Consider the following 14,895-nt stretch of genomic DNA (forward strand, 5'->3'; position numbering starts at 1 on the left):
AGTGGTAGAGAACGCGTTAAACTCGGAGCGCTCTTGCGGCTGTCTAACTGATCCGCCAGTGGATCTTGTTAAGGCATACTGCCAGCCAGCCAGCCAGTTGAAGATTGAACCCCTACTGTAAAAGTAGCCATAGTACATAAACAGATGTGCTTCAAAAAGCTGTTGAGAGTTGAATCACTTCAGCTTTTGTGATGACAAAAAGTCTAGGTAGGCAGCTCACTAGAGTTTGAAAATTTTGATGTGGAATTATAAAAAAAAAAAAAAACGTAAATATTAAGACATTTTAAATGTACTACTGAATCATTTTAATAAAATGGTACAATGCCGTCTTTCTGTCTCTCATCAGGGTTGCTTGTGGGTGTTGTCCTGCGTTATGCTATTCATGTTCCCAGCGACATGAACAATGTTACACTGAGCTGTAATGTTAATGCCAGTCCAGCCACACTGCTGGTGAATGTCAGTGGTAAGTTCTATGAGTACACACTGAAAGGAGAGATCAGTGGCAGTGAAATCAATGACATTCAGGACAACGAGATGCTCCGCAAGGTAAAATATCACATCACAACAATCATACAGCAGTCATTTGACCTACAACACAGATTCAGATGAATTTGAATCGAAAGCTGGACTTAAACCACAAAGGTTATGAGGAACTCTGAATTTATTTGAATATGACTCATACTTGCATCTTTTTTTAGATAAATAGCCAGTCTGTTTTGCTGAACTCGGTAGTGTTCACTAGGCGTTTCAAACAAATTCCTGGTTTAACTTTGTACCAATAATTTAATTACACACACACACACTCACACATACTAATTCAGTGCCTGACAAACTGTTATTCTCTGTTAGAACATGCCCCTCACATGACAGATGCATGAAACTGTTTCTGTCTTAGTCAAAATGTTTAAGAGTTGCGTAATTTCAAAAATGCCAAATACATTCGATGTTTGGTCGAGCTGAATTTAGACTTGATTGGCCCGAATAGTCTCCAGTCAACAAACTGATGAGAGGAAATAGCTTACATTTTTAATGTGCTTTCTTAGAAATCCATTTTGAAAGAAATTAATACTTTTATTCATCAAGGACACATTCAACTGATCAAAAGTGACAGTAAAGATATATAATGATACAAAATATTTTCAAATGTGAAATTAATGCTGATTTTTTTAAAACTTTCTATTCGTCATTGAATATGTAGAAATGTATCACAGTGTCCACAGAAATATTAAGCCGCACAGCTATTTTCAACACTGCTAATAAATGTTTCCTGAGCAGCAAATCAGCATATTTTAGAATGATCTCTGAAGGATCCTGTGACACTGAAGACTGGAGTAATGATGCTGAAAATTCAGCTTTGATCACAGGAATAATTACATTTTAAATTTTCCTGTTTTACTATATTTATCAAATATATGCAGCCCTAGTGAGCATATAAGAGATTTCTTTCTAAACATCAAAAAATCTTACTTACCCCAAAATTTTGAACAGTAATGCAATTTTTTAAACCTTTTCTTATTTGATCAAAGGTGAATGAAATGCCAATATCTGAATCATTCTAATTCTGTTTCAGGTGACCTTTGACCCAGAGGTCTTCTTCAATATTCTCTTGCCTCCTATCATATTTCATGCTGGATATAGTTTAAAACGAGTAAGAGCTGTTTTTTAAATCATTAATACAGACCAGATGTTGTGTGCACAAGATAACGTACTGCTCAGTGTAGATAAACCAAAGCTCATTATTCGTTTAAATAATGTGTCTGTGTTTCAGAGACATTTCTTCAGGAACTTGGGCTCCATTCTCGCCTACGCGTTTGTGGGAACCGTGGTGTCTTGTTTCATCATTGGGTCAGTGTATACAATGTCTTTTGTCAGTGATTTTTGAAGTGGTTGCTCCAGTGATGAGGGTGAGAACCAGCGTACAGAGGTGTGCGCTTTATTTTCCAGGTTGTTTATGTACGGCTGTGTATTGCTGATGAAGCAAATTGGCCATCTGGGTGGCGATTTCTTCTTCACTGATTGCCTTTTCTTTGGTGCCATTGTCTCAGCCACTGACCCAGGTACTACAGTCAGAGTCCCTGTAACAGTGCCTAAATGCAGTCCTCGGATGTTTTAATGTGTATTAATCAAACATTTATTTGGAAAATTAGGTATGTGGTCTCGTCTTTTTTGTTTTTTTGTAAGAGGGATGTGTTATGGAATTTCTAAACTAAGCCTAGATTTTTTTTTTCTAGCAGAATTCATCTGCACTTATTGAAGTCTAGTGCTATGTTCGTTTTAGGAAATTATTATAATTAAGTTGTATATCAAAGCGATTTGTTGTCTGGAAGTAACCCGTTTCAAAGCTCAGTCCTCATTGGTTCCCTGTACAGGAATAAATCTAAAAATGATAGTACCAACACAAATTACAGTAAAAATATGTTCGTATGTTAATGGATTTTATTCTTGCATGGAATGGAATTGTGACATTGCAGATATTCTATATGCCATTGTTAAATTATGCATAATTACATAATTAAAAAATGCATGGTACTTTGTGTCACGATTATGCCCTGGCAACATTTGAACATATTTTTAAATACTCAATGTAAAATTGAGTTTGAAACTCTCCAGACACTCCAGACTTCCTTTAGAAATTGCATTAGAATAGCAGATCAGATGAAATGGCAGATCGCACCAAGTTCTAATGCAGGATTGGTCGGCAATGTTTGTAAGGCGGGGCTTTGTTTTGTAGTGACAGTTCTGGCCATCTTCAATGAGCTGCAGGTGGATGCTGACCTATACGCTCTGCTGTTTGGAGAAAGTGTTCTGAATGATGCCGTCGCTCTCGTACTGTCCTCGTAAGTCCTCTACTGCTCATGATTATACACTGCCATATTTACAAACTGCTTTTTTTAATTCACTAATATTATATGACTGTTTTGGTTTTTTATAAACGCAGTGCAGAATGAATAATTAACACTTTTCATTTAACGTCCGATTCTTTCTCTGCTGGACCTTTCATCTGCTCCAGCATGCTGCTTTATTATGGGAGGCAAAGTGGGGCGGGGCATCACAGCCCTAGAGGTGTGGCTTATACAGAGGGCGGGAACCAGACACTGAGAACGCCCCTCAATGGGTGTGCTGCACATGTAGCTTTGAGCCTGCCGAGTGGCTTTTTAGTGTGTGCATTGACTGGTCTGTACCAGAACATGCATGGTAAATGACCCACAGTTATGCTTCACACCTGCACCTGCAAGTAAGCTAAAGAAATCTCTGAGTAGTGTATCATTCCTCAAAGAAGAAGAATCCTTTTCTACTTTCATTTGAATTACCTGTAGGGGAAATCTGCAGGTTATTAGCTTCACAGTTCTAGAAGGTGTGGATGGGGCAGAGCTGTGGGGATTTGCCGATTGGATGATAGCCATTTGCTTTATAGTTTGAAGTGATGCTGTGGTCCTCTAGAACGTTTTCTCTTGTTCCTGCCTGTCCTGAATACTAAAAATGTCATTTATTAATTTGAGCTTATCATTTGTACATCAGGTACATTTTAAAAAGCAATTAAAGTTTTATATCATTATAAAGGTCATATGAAGAATCAAACCTTCCTTGGTCTTTCAGAACTTCTATCCTAATACATGGAAAATATGTATTTAAATTAAGCTGCAAAACAACAACTCCTGAGCTATAAGAGCAAAATATGGGAAAGTTCACCAAAACTCTTACAGATGATGTAAAGCGAGTTTGGCGAATACCAACATTAGTTTATTTTCAGTAAGGTTCCCAATCACTTAACCATTTATGTGGTATGTTTCAGCAACAGTTGTTTTCTGAATTAATTATGAAGTTAAAAACTACAGCAAACCAGCCTTTGTTTTAGTAAACAAAAGAGCTCATTTAACATTTCCAATCTAAGGATCAGCGATAAGTTGGACAAACTAAATTACACAGGGACTTTGCTGACATTATGGACCTCAGGGGAAAACAATAGATGATAGAAAATGTATAATATGACCTCTTTAAAGAAAACTGCAGAGACTGGGAAATAGTGGAAAATAAATTGAATGTCTTTGCAGAGCACACCTTATCTGATACGTGTTTAGATGTAAAAAAAAAATTAGCATATTTTCCAGTCCTGCTCATAGTCATAATGTTAATGTTTGTTATGGATTTCCAGTAGCAGATGGAACTGTTGCATCATTGTAAAAATAGAAGAACAGAGAAATCTCCTTCTTTAAAATTCTTAACTCTTTTAGATTTCTGTAAGTTTGAGATTAAAATTACTCTCATGTGTTCAAATCATACAATGTATGAGTTTGTGTGGATGTATCTGTGTTCTTTTCACAGGTCAATCGTAGCATATCAGCCTGAGGGAGACAACACTCACACGTTTGAAGCCATGGCCATGCTGAAGTCCTTTGGCATCTTCCTGGGGGTCTTCAGTGGTTCTTTTGCTCTGGGAGGGGCAACTGGAGTCGTAACTGCATTGATATCCTTTAATGTTTCAATTTTGTATGTCACTTATTTTTGTTATAACACATTTGTATGGTGTGTGTGGTGACTATTCTGATAAATAAATGGGATATGTTTGAATCTCACCTGTGGCATGTATAGATCTCATTCTTCTTTCTATTTGATTTTCACTATTAATGTTAAATAATGCATTTAGAAGTTTCTTCATCCCAAGGATATTTTCGTTGACTCCTTTCCACGTTACCAAGTTCACTAAGCTTAGGGAATTGCCGTTGCTGGAGACGGCACTGTTCTTCCTCATGTCCTGGAGCACATTCCTACTGGCCGAGGCCTGTGGATTTACAGGTGAGCTTGAGTTGAAACTCCCATTGAGTCTTCTAGAAACTGTATATAAACATATCGCAAACTCCTACTGTATAAATGAATGCTGTTTCTACTCTTCTTGTTGTGTTTCTAAGGTGTGGTGGCAGTTCTGTTCTGTGGAATGACACAAGCCCATTACACCTTTAACAATCTGTCTCCTGAATCTCAAGACAGGACAAAACAAGTACGTATTTTATGCTGTTTCTCATTCCACTCCCTAGTGTGTATGATGCACACTAACATTTCAATTCTTTTGGGGTTGGTGAGATTGTTTAATGTTTATGTCTTTTATGCTCACCAAGGCTGCATTTATGTGATTACAGTTACAGTAACACAGTAATATTGTGAAATAATATTGCACTTTACATTTAATATTACATTTGAAAAGAATGACCTTCTGTTGTACATCAGTCTTCAGTGTCACATGAAGAGATATTTCTTCTTATTATCAAACATTTCTGCAGCTTAAAATCTTGTGGAATCCATGGTACATTTTTAGGATTATTTAATCAATAGGAAATTCAAAAGAACAGTGTTTATATGAAATAGAAAGCATTACATTATAAATAATGTTATAAATGTCTTTCGATCAAGTTAATGCACCATTCCGAAATAAAAGTATAAATTTCTTCCCAAAAAAATCTTGTACTAGCAAGGGCCTTGATCTAGTAAGCACTGGGACACTGATGACTCAATTACATACGACACAATTGATGTTGCAACATGATTATGATTTTTTTTTTAACCTTAGTAATCCTTTAACTATAAAAACTGCTGAGCAGCTTTGCTGAACTTGTCCAAAGTTAATAAAGCAAGAAGCCCAAAGAAGCCGTGGTTTACAGTGAATGTATAACAGCTAAGGGGCGTTGTTAGGCACGACACAAAGCGGAGTTAGGTAGTTAGGTTTCACAAAATAAAACGGAGCAAATAAACAGTGGTGGCTCGTGGGTTTTAAAATATACTAATTGTATAGGTCTGGGATCCCTGCCGATTATTATTATTATTTGCTTAACCACTTTAAAATGGCTTTTTGGTTGCTTTTAGTAAAGAAAATGACATACATACAGCAAGATAATATAATTGCACTTACCTGGACTATCACTTGAAGCAAACATCCATCCCTTCTTAAAAGTCTGTGTTAAAAGAGAGCTGCCTGTTGTGCCATTTAATTAAGCCGACTGCTGTATAGCCTATATCCAGCTTAGGCTGTTTTCCCTTTTTTTAAATTTGTATATATACTGTTTGAATGACAGTTTGGTAAATCTGTTGGCGATCAAATATTCAATATCGCTACTCATCATAAGTAGGCTACTTGGTACATTATCAGCGCAGCAGGAGACGTTCAAACTAATATCATGTAATTTACGTCTCTGTGATGATTGGTTGATATGAGAAGGGAGACTAGTCTCCTCTGCAAGGTTTCTTTTCTCAACACTCCTCAGCGCTGAAACTGAACACTCGATGCTGATTGGCTAATTTTTTTTTACCAACGGAGGCACGAGAGCTCCGTGCTCCCCCAGCCTCCCCCTACCCTTCTCTATCATTAGCGGTTGCAATTACATCAGCAGATTCGGCACATTCGCGGCTTAACCACTTTAAAATGGCTTTTTGGTTGCTTTTAGTAAAGAAAATGACATACATACAGCAAGATAATATAATTGCACTTACCTGGACTATCACTTGAAGCAAACATCCATCCCTTCTTAAAAGTCTGTGTTAAAAGAGAGCTGCCTGTTGTGCCATTTAATTAAGCCGACTGCTGTATAGCCTATATCCAGCTTAGGCTGTTTTCCCTTTTTTTAAATTTGTATATATACTGTTTGAATGACAGTTTGGTAAATCTGTTGGCGATCAAATATTCAATATCGCTACTCATCATAAGTAGGCTACTTGGTACATTATCAGCGCAGCAGGAGACGTTCAAACTAATATCATGTAATTTGCGTCTCTGTGATGATTGGTTGATATGAGAAGGGAGACTAGTCTCCTCTGCAAGGTTTCTTTTCTCAACACTCCTCAGCGCTGAAACTGAACACTCGATGCTGATTGGCTAATTTTTTTTTACCAACGGAGGCACGAGAGCTCCGTGCTCCCCCAGCCTCCCCCTACCCTTCTCTATCATTAGCGGTTGCAATTACATCAGCAGATTCGGCACATTCGCGATAGAAAAGGGGCGTTTTCACGTTATGGTATTATACAACTGTGAAATTACAAACAAAAAATACACATTCTGAGACATGAACTAAAATGAATTGTGAATTTTATTAACATTAAATCGTCTTCCTCCCATTTTCACCTCAAAATTATGGGGAAGCTGTGCCTCCCCCGACGAGCCGCCACTGCAAATAAAGTGTAATGATATTAATAAAAACAGTATTCTTCCACCAAACAATGTAGTTCCTCAGAATCAGTTTGCCTACAAAGTGGTTGCCGAGCAACACACAAAGTAAACAAAGGTGCATGTTTGTAGAGTAATTTACAACAGCTTCGAACGTTGCTCAGCCAATCAGAATCAAGGACCGGAACGATCCGTTTTATAATATTTCTTTTAGGTCTACAGAATATGAAATATGTATAACATAAACATCTCACTATGATTTCTTGTCGTTGTGCTCTCTTTCAGTTATTTGAGCTTCTGAATTTTCTGGCTGAGAACTTCATCTTTTCCTACATGGGCTTGACATTGTTTACCTTCCATAACCACGTCTTCAACCCGATCTTCATAGTGGGCGCATTCGTATCCTAAGACTATGTGAAATGAATAAATGAGCAGAAAATAAAAAGGTAGAGTAGTCAAAATGCTCTTAGCAAATGCAAAACAAATGGAAAATCTGATAGATTACTATTATTATAAAAAGCATGCGTGTGTTTATGTTGGGCGGCAGTACTTTGCTTAATGTCATCAAGGAAGTGGCAGGCTGTTGTTGTTGAGTGATGTGTCCAGGGAGTTATAGCTCATTGTGTTTCCCAGAAATCAATGGCCCAGAACCACTTTTTCATGAACCGAGCCCTCTGAAGGCCTCAGGAAGGACAAAATGTCAGTTTTGAAGAGGGTGTGGATGCTGTCAGTGCAGCAGTTGCTCCATTTTTGCAGTCACGCCTTGACACCTCTCGTCCCAGCTGGCTGTGTTTCTGGGCAGAGCGGCGAACATCTACCCTCTCTCCTTCCTGCTGAACTTGAGTCGTAGAAACAAGATCACCTCCAACTTCCAGCACATGATGATGTTTGCAGGTTTGTGCATAGAGCTGCAGGCGATTCCTTTGGCCAGCTAAGATCCAAACTATGAAGAATAACATGCCAAACCCAAAAGTCCTATTAAGGTTAAATGGGTCAGACTTGAAACCATTGTTTGTTAATTTTTTTGAATCCACTTTGTTGCTTTTTAGAACAGTGAACAGAAAAAAACCTGCATACTCAACCCAAACCAATCCCATATGGGGTTTGAAATCTGATTAATATCAGATTTTTGCAAATGTATTTCAGTCATAATGTTTTATGTGAACCAATTTTTGGTGTTCTTGCTCCACTCCTCGCCAGGTCTTCGTGGTGCCATGACCTTTGCCTTGTCAATCAGGGACACGGCCACATATGCACGGCAGATGATGTTCTCCACCACGCTGCTGGTGGTCTTCTTCACCGTTTGGATCTGCGGTGGAGGCACAACTCAGATGCTGTCCTGCCAGAAAATCCGGTCAGTTTGAACCTCGCTTTTAGTCAGAATGACCTTTTTGTGTCACACAAGTAGATTTATGGGAATGGGTAATTCATTAAACATGGCTTTTGTTCTTATTTGCATCCTTTTCCATCTCTACCCAGAGGGAATAATGTGTAAATACCATGGCATGAGTCATTTAAAACTCAAAAGGCTGAACTCATTTAACAACTAAAACTCAAATTAGAGAGGATGAAATTGTGACCAACTGTGTTTTTGTTCTGGAAGTGTTTTCATTACATTTGCTGTAATGCTGTTTTGTGTTTGGCAGTGTTGGAGTGGACACGGATCTGGAGAACTTTGTAAGTGTTTTTGGTGTGCTGTAGACAAAAGTACAGTGACTTTTTACAGCAGAGCTGTTTAATGATGGATTTCCTCTGTGTCCGTCTGCAGATCGGCCCTGATGGAGTGGAGAGGAGTAGCACTAAACAGGAGAGCGCCTGGCTCTTTAGGATTTGGTACAACTTTGATCACAAGTATCCTTTGCTGTGTAGCTCTTATTAGTAAGCTGCATAAAAAAAACAAAGACCGAATCAGATGGGAGTAAAACACCAATCCAGTCCTCCAACTTTACATGTTATATGCTAGATAGTGTGCTACAATAGGTATGTTTATGTCAGAATTTCAGATTCTGTTTCAGTTGTGTTTATATGAAACCTAAATGTTGCAAATGCAATCCCATTCACATATTTGCTTACATATTTGTCACATATTTCATGACATCACTTAAAATGGTAAATCGTGCAAAACCTTAACCCTGTTGACTTGCAGTTATCTAAAGCCCATTTTGACACACAGCGGCCCACCGCTCACCGCCACACTTCCAGCTTGCTGTGGCCCTCTGGCGCGCTGCCTCACCAGCCCACAGGCGTATGAGGTTTGTGCTTTACACACACACAGTGTGCTAATAATTATCCATAGTTCTGGATTTTCCTCTGTTATAGCTAGATTTATTTATAGGTTTATATCTGCGTACTACCAGATGGCGACAGACACAATCTGTGTTTATAGGGACGGACCCCTCAAATTCACTCTTAATTGCCATTTAATAGGCAAAATCAAATTACCCCCCTCCTAGAGCTGATTATCCACCGAGGTGTGAACAGAGAGTGAATGTGGATTGATATACTCAACAAGAGACGTAAAAGCATCTGTTATTGCTGTGTTATTAGGATAATCAGAGCGTTTCATCTATTGCAATAATTAGGTTTTGATAGTTGTATGCTTTTGCATAAATTTAACAAATAATGCGAGATGCATAAATCGTACCACTCAGCCTGTTGTTTATAAATAGTTCAGATGAGCAAATCTATGTATTATTGCTATTATTACATATGCATTTTTAATAGTTAGTATCACTTTACGTTGTTTGTTGTTTTAAAACCCAATGCTCATGACTTGAGACACTGCAAGGCATTATCTGCTTGTGTACATAGACCAGCATTTTATATCTTTTTAGTTTTTTATTGCCTCCAAGTCCTCACATTGCTCATAGCAGGCAGTGAGTTTGTTACACAAGGGTTTTAAAGACAGTGTTTTAAAGGGCTTTAGACTTTAGAGATGCAGCCACTAAAGCAAGTTAAAGCACAGAAAGCTAAAAGCTTCTCTAAGTTCATGCCCTTTGTATTACTTCAATGCAAAATAATAGTTAAATCAAATAATTGAGAATAAATTCACTATTCATCCTTGCTAATTAACTATTTCTGAGCCATCTCTAGTAAGTAGTTGTAACTGGCAAGCGATCCTCATTCCAGAGTCCACTCTTTATGAAACATATGTTATTGGACTGTGATGGTTTAAATTCCTAGTGCAGATTGTTTCATTTGGCTGATAAAAGACTTCTGAAAGCATTTTATCAGAGATGTTACATTACATATAAAAGATAATAAAAACGGCATGTTATTAAATAACCTTCATATAGACTACGGTCCAAAGGTCTGGGGTCGGTAACATGTTTTTGAAAGAAGTCTCTTATGCTCATCAAGGCTGCATTTATTTGATCCAAAATACATTAAAAATGTCTCACTGTGAAATATTATAATTTAAAATAAGTTTTGTATTTGATTATAGTTTAAAATGTAATGTATTCTTGTGATGGCAACGCTGGATTTTCAGCATTATTACGCCAGTCTTCAGTATCACAAGATCCTTCAGAAATCATTCTCATGTGCTGAATTGCAGCTCAAGAAACATTTCTTATTAATATCAATGTGGAAATCAGTTGTGCTGCTTAATATTTTTAAAGGTTCAAAAGTACTGCATTTATTTGACATTTGACAATCTTTTGTAACATTGTTGCTATCAGTTTTAATCAATTTAATGTGCCCTTGCTAAATAAAAGTATTAATTTCTTTCCAAATGGATAAAAAAGAACTGACCTGTATGCTCTTATCAGTGGTTTGACTGGAGACAATTTGGGGCAATCAAGTCTAAATTTAGTTTAACGGGGATGAAGGGTTACATTTTATGCTCATTAAAATTGCCATGTCTTCAGTGTCGCACGATCCTTCAGAAATCATTCTAATATGCTGCTAATTTGTTGCTCAAGAAACTTTATATTAGGTGGCTTTAACTACTATGTATTTACATTTAAATTAATAATTTAATACAATGCAATTATTGTGTACATGCATGTTTTTGAATTGTACTTATATTTTTAAAAACACCTGCATGTAAATACATCTGTAACTAATTTCTGTAATTACATTTATAATTACACTGTTGACCCATCCCTTACACCTTAACCCACCCTTAAACCTACCCATGCCACCAAACCTGTCCCTAACCTTACCAGCATCCCACCTCAATAGCAGCAAAAGTGTTTTGCAATTCAATATGAACACAATAAGTACATTGTACTTATTTTTTGATGTAAGTACATAGTAGTTAAGGCCACCTAATATAAAGTGAGACCCATTTATTATTCTTATCAGTGTTTAAAATAGCTGCTTAATATATTTGTGGAAACCGTGATGCATTTTTTTCAGGATTTGATGAATAAAAAAATGTTCAAAGAATAAAAGTGTCTTTACTGTCACATTTAATGTGTTTTTGATGAATACAAGCGTTAATTAAAAAAAATAAATCTTACCGACCTCAACAACTTTGAATGGTAGTGTAACTTTTATTACATTTATAGCTCATTTTATTCCCTCAACCTCATTTGGCTCCAGGATGATTCCAAGTAATAATCAGTAATAGGTTTATTAGGCTTCTTGCTAAATTATTACTCGCATACTCAAAGTCAGCTCAAATTCAAACAATGAAATCACCACTGTGTCTTTTCTCTCAGAACGAGGGGCAGCTGAAAGACAGCGACTCGGACCTGATCCTGAACGACGGTGACATCTCGCTAACGTACGGTGACATCACTGTGAGCACAGATGCTACGGGTGCTCACACGAGCGGGACGCCCGTCGGAGGAGTGGCCGTGAACTCTGACGAGGCTCTGGACCGAGAGCTGGCATTCAGCGATCACGAGCTGGTGATCCGAGGCACCCGATTGGTCCTTCCCATGGATGATTCGGAGCACCCGCTGCCTCTGGACTCCCGCCGGCACTGGCACAAGAACGAAACGATGAGTTGAACGGGGCGAGTCTCTTCTCTCTATCATGTCTCATCCAGAGTGATCTCTCTCAGCACCGCTCCTGTCTCTGAAGTGGCTGGTTTGATGTATCGTCACTCTTTCTTTAATGTCATCACAGAAATGTCAATTATTTATCCACTTCTCATTCGCAAGTGTTTACGGCCTCTAATCAGACCACTTAGCATCTGACATCACGGATCGGAAGCATGCTTTGGTTTCTCTGAGGTTATCACGACAACAGAATAAGCATACTTTTATTGTCTGTATAGCAAGGCGTAGAATTGCCGTGACCTGGCCTGCATGCTTATTTGTGTCCTCTCTTGACGTGCGAGTGCTTGTTTAGGAGATGCGAAGAGTCCGTGGCACATTCCTGTGGGTCTGATGCTTTTTACTGCCTTCTCTCATCAGGGGCGTGCTGATTGGTGGCTCTGCATTTGCTGTGCAGTTACAATCAAGTGCCTGTCAAATGTAGTTTCCCCCCTTAGAGCAAAATGACACTCTTTGCCATCCACTAGAGGGAGGCCTTGTATCTTGATACGGTTTGGTTCGTCTGAGCTGTGCAGGCAGACTCCATTCACTCTGAGTAACTTGTGTTTGGCTGTAGAGATGTGCTTGGATCTTATATTGTGACCTTTGACTGTGAATCTCTGAAGGTTTTTACGCCTTGTTTTTGGTTTTGTTCCACCCAGTCAGAAGATAGAGAGCCATTCATACAGTGCAATTTCTTTTTTGTTGTTGCAACATTTTTCTAAAATAACTAAGAAAATATATTATTTTCTTCTTTTTGTCCATGTAGTTCAAATCATTTATGAAATAAATGTCATGTTTGCGAATGTCTAAAATAACATGCGTTTACCATTGGGATGACAAACCCCCAAAAATAAAGTAAAAATTGCCCATACTTTTTGTAGTAGGGCCATCTAGGATAATGCATTGAGCAATCTGTTAAAAGAAAAAGAAAGAAATGCTAATGGGACTTGGGCTTTTTTTTATTCCTAATTTTTTGCATGACATGTTATGTGGAGAAGCATAACCTTCCACGTTCCCTCCCAAAGTCCTTTTTGTGTGTTAGCGGTTTCTAACAAATTGAAAACTCTTTATCTATCTAGATCAGTGTAGCGATTTGCACTGACACGTTGTGTTTTTTACATTGGTTGGGATGAGAGTAATTCTGTAGCTGTTCCGATTTTAGACTCATTTTAAAAGGGCTGAATGAATAAAAGAAATTTTAACGTTCACACCCATGGAAAGAAAAAAACATTTGTATTGTTCTGTCTAATGGTTTCAGGCTGGACAGGCATCTGAAAAAAACTGGGTTGGATTTGCATGCAGTTATGAATTCTGTATTAATGGCATTAGAGTAAGATCTTTACATTTAGACCTGCATCCCAATTTGCACACTTCGCATCCATAATAGAATGTGAGGATTAGAATTAATGCCTCCCAAATGTTGAACTTTTCTCATAACTTGACATATTTTTGGCAGAATATTATATATAAGGTGTTCAGCATTATTTTAAATTTGACGAGAGATAAATAGCTCCAAAACTGATATTCAATTATATTCCAATACACAAAATCATGAAAGTGAAATTACACCAATTATTCTGTTCAAAAGTTTACATATCCATGGTTCAACATATTGTTTACCTCATCGATCAACTGTGATGTGTATATACTTGATTCTCTTATGTCAGATAATGCTAGCTATATATATATATAAAAAATAAAAAATTATTCAGGGGTGTGATTACTTTGAATAAACCGTTCTTCTTTTTTAACACTCGTATAATCTATGTGCTCCTCCAAAAATACTTAAAACACGAACAATGAGAGCTTGAGTGTAAGACTAATCAGACCTGTGCACCCCAGCTTGGGCAAAGTAGCAGAAGCAAGTTGAATGGGCTTTAATGGTGGTAAATGTGCTGTTTGTTCTGGTACGTAGCTGTGTGTTAGTCACACTATGTGCAGCTCTACTCTAATGTGTTGCAGGTACTGACTGTTTACATCCGTGTAAATATTCTCATCTGTTCATGTGTGTGCAATGGTCAATAAACAGAAGCCTGTGCTTTCGATTAAATCATCTTGTATGGCTGTTTTAATCTCCATATTCCCGGACTATATTCATAAAAACTGGATCACTGCTGGAACTCTTTTCTTAGGCTTTGACATCATTCCTAAAGCAGCTGTTTGGAAGCTGTGTAAATGAAATATGTCTGATACAGCAGGGTTAATGGCCCCTAGATAAAAGGCCCTTTTGATTTGTTTTCTTCTAACACACTAAATAGCAACAAGCACCATGACAGTGCCTTTCTAAACATGCTTGCCCTTAAGCACTGAAAGTATCTTGATCCATGTGATGATTGCGCACAAGGATAAAAGATTGAATCTGAGGTCATTTGATCTAATGTTTCACATACTTTTTTAAATGTTGCCAATTTATGCAGCTTATGAGAATCACTTATCCAACTACAGTTCAAATGTGTGGGGTTGGTAAGATTTAGTTTTTACATAATTCTCATCCTCACCAAGTCTGCATTTATTTGATCAAAAATACAGTATAAAAACATTTATTATTATGAATTGTAATTTTTAAAAAATATTTTCTTTTTAAAAAGATTATAGATACATTTTTTTATTTGAGGGTATTTTGGTACAAAAGGCTTGTTAATAATTTTAAGTTTTGTTTTTACCTAGGTACCACTCTGGCTGACTTTTTAATATAAATATCATTTCTTTATTCAAAACAATTCTCATACAAAACTTTTTGTTGGATAAATATTA

The 14,895-nt window shown here is 37.4% G+C and overlaps 1 protein-coding gene across 2 annotated transcripts in view; it reads left to right on the forward strand.

Moving 5' to 3' along the window:
* The window catches only part of LOC107601126 (sodium/hydrogen exchanger 6-like), a 16,084-nt gene extending 1,675 nt beyond the window's left edge, over positions 1–14,409 (forward strand). Inside the window, exons 2-17 of one of the 2 annotated variants that reach the window (XM_016293162.1) lie at positions 347–546; positions 1,571–1,648; positions 1,769–1,845; positions 1,945–2,057; positions 2,732–2,837; positions 3,011–3,115; positions 4,324–4,465; positions 4,689–4,794; positions 4,908–4,996; positions 7,436–7,549; positions 7,933–8,044; positions 8,351–8,504; positions 8,797–8,827; positions 8,919–9,001; positions 9,297–9,402; positions 11,818–14,409. In XM_016293162.1, the coding sequence (XP_016148648.1) occupies positions 347–546; positions 1,571–1,648; positions 1,769–1,845; positions 1,945–2,057; positions 2,732–2,837; positions 3,011–3,115; positions 4,324–4,465; positions 4,689–4,794; positions 4,908–4,996; positions 7,436–7,549; positions 7,933–8,044; positions 8,351–8,504; positions 8,797–8,827; positions 8,919–9,001; positions 9,297–9,402; positions 11,818–12,111 (1,910 nt within the window). In that variant the 3' untranslated portion in view covers positions 12,112–14,409. The remainder of the gene's footprint in view (positions 1–346; positions 547–1,570; positions 1,649–1,768; positions 1,846–1,944; positions 2,058–2,731; positions 2,838–3,010; positions 3,116–4,323; positions 4,466–4,688; positions 4,795–4,907; positions 4,997–7,435; positions 7,550–7,932; positions 8,045–8,350; positions 8,505–8,796; positions 8,828–8,918; positions 9,002–9,296; positions 9,403–11,817) is intronic. The other variant, XM_016293163.1, reaches the window with a different exon arrangement.
* The last annotated feature ends 486 nt before the right edge of the window (positions 14,410–14,895 follow it).

The sequence above is a fragment of the Sinocyclocheilus grahami genome, unplaced genomic scaffold (genome assembly GCF_001515645.1).
Source record: "Sinocyclocheilus grahami isolate Dianchi unplaced genomic scaffold, SAMN03320097.WGS_v1.1 scaffold299.1, whole genome shotgun sequence".
In the NCBI taxonomy this organism is placed as follows: domain Eukaryota; kingdom Metazoa; phylum Chordata; class Actinopteri; order Cypriniformes; family Cyprinidae; genus Sinocyclocheilus; species Sinocyclocheilus grahami.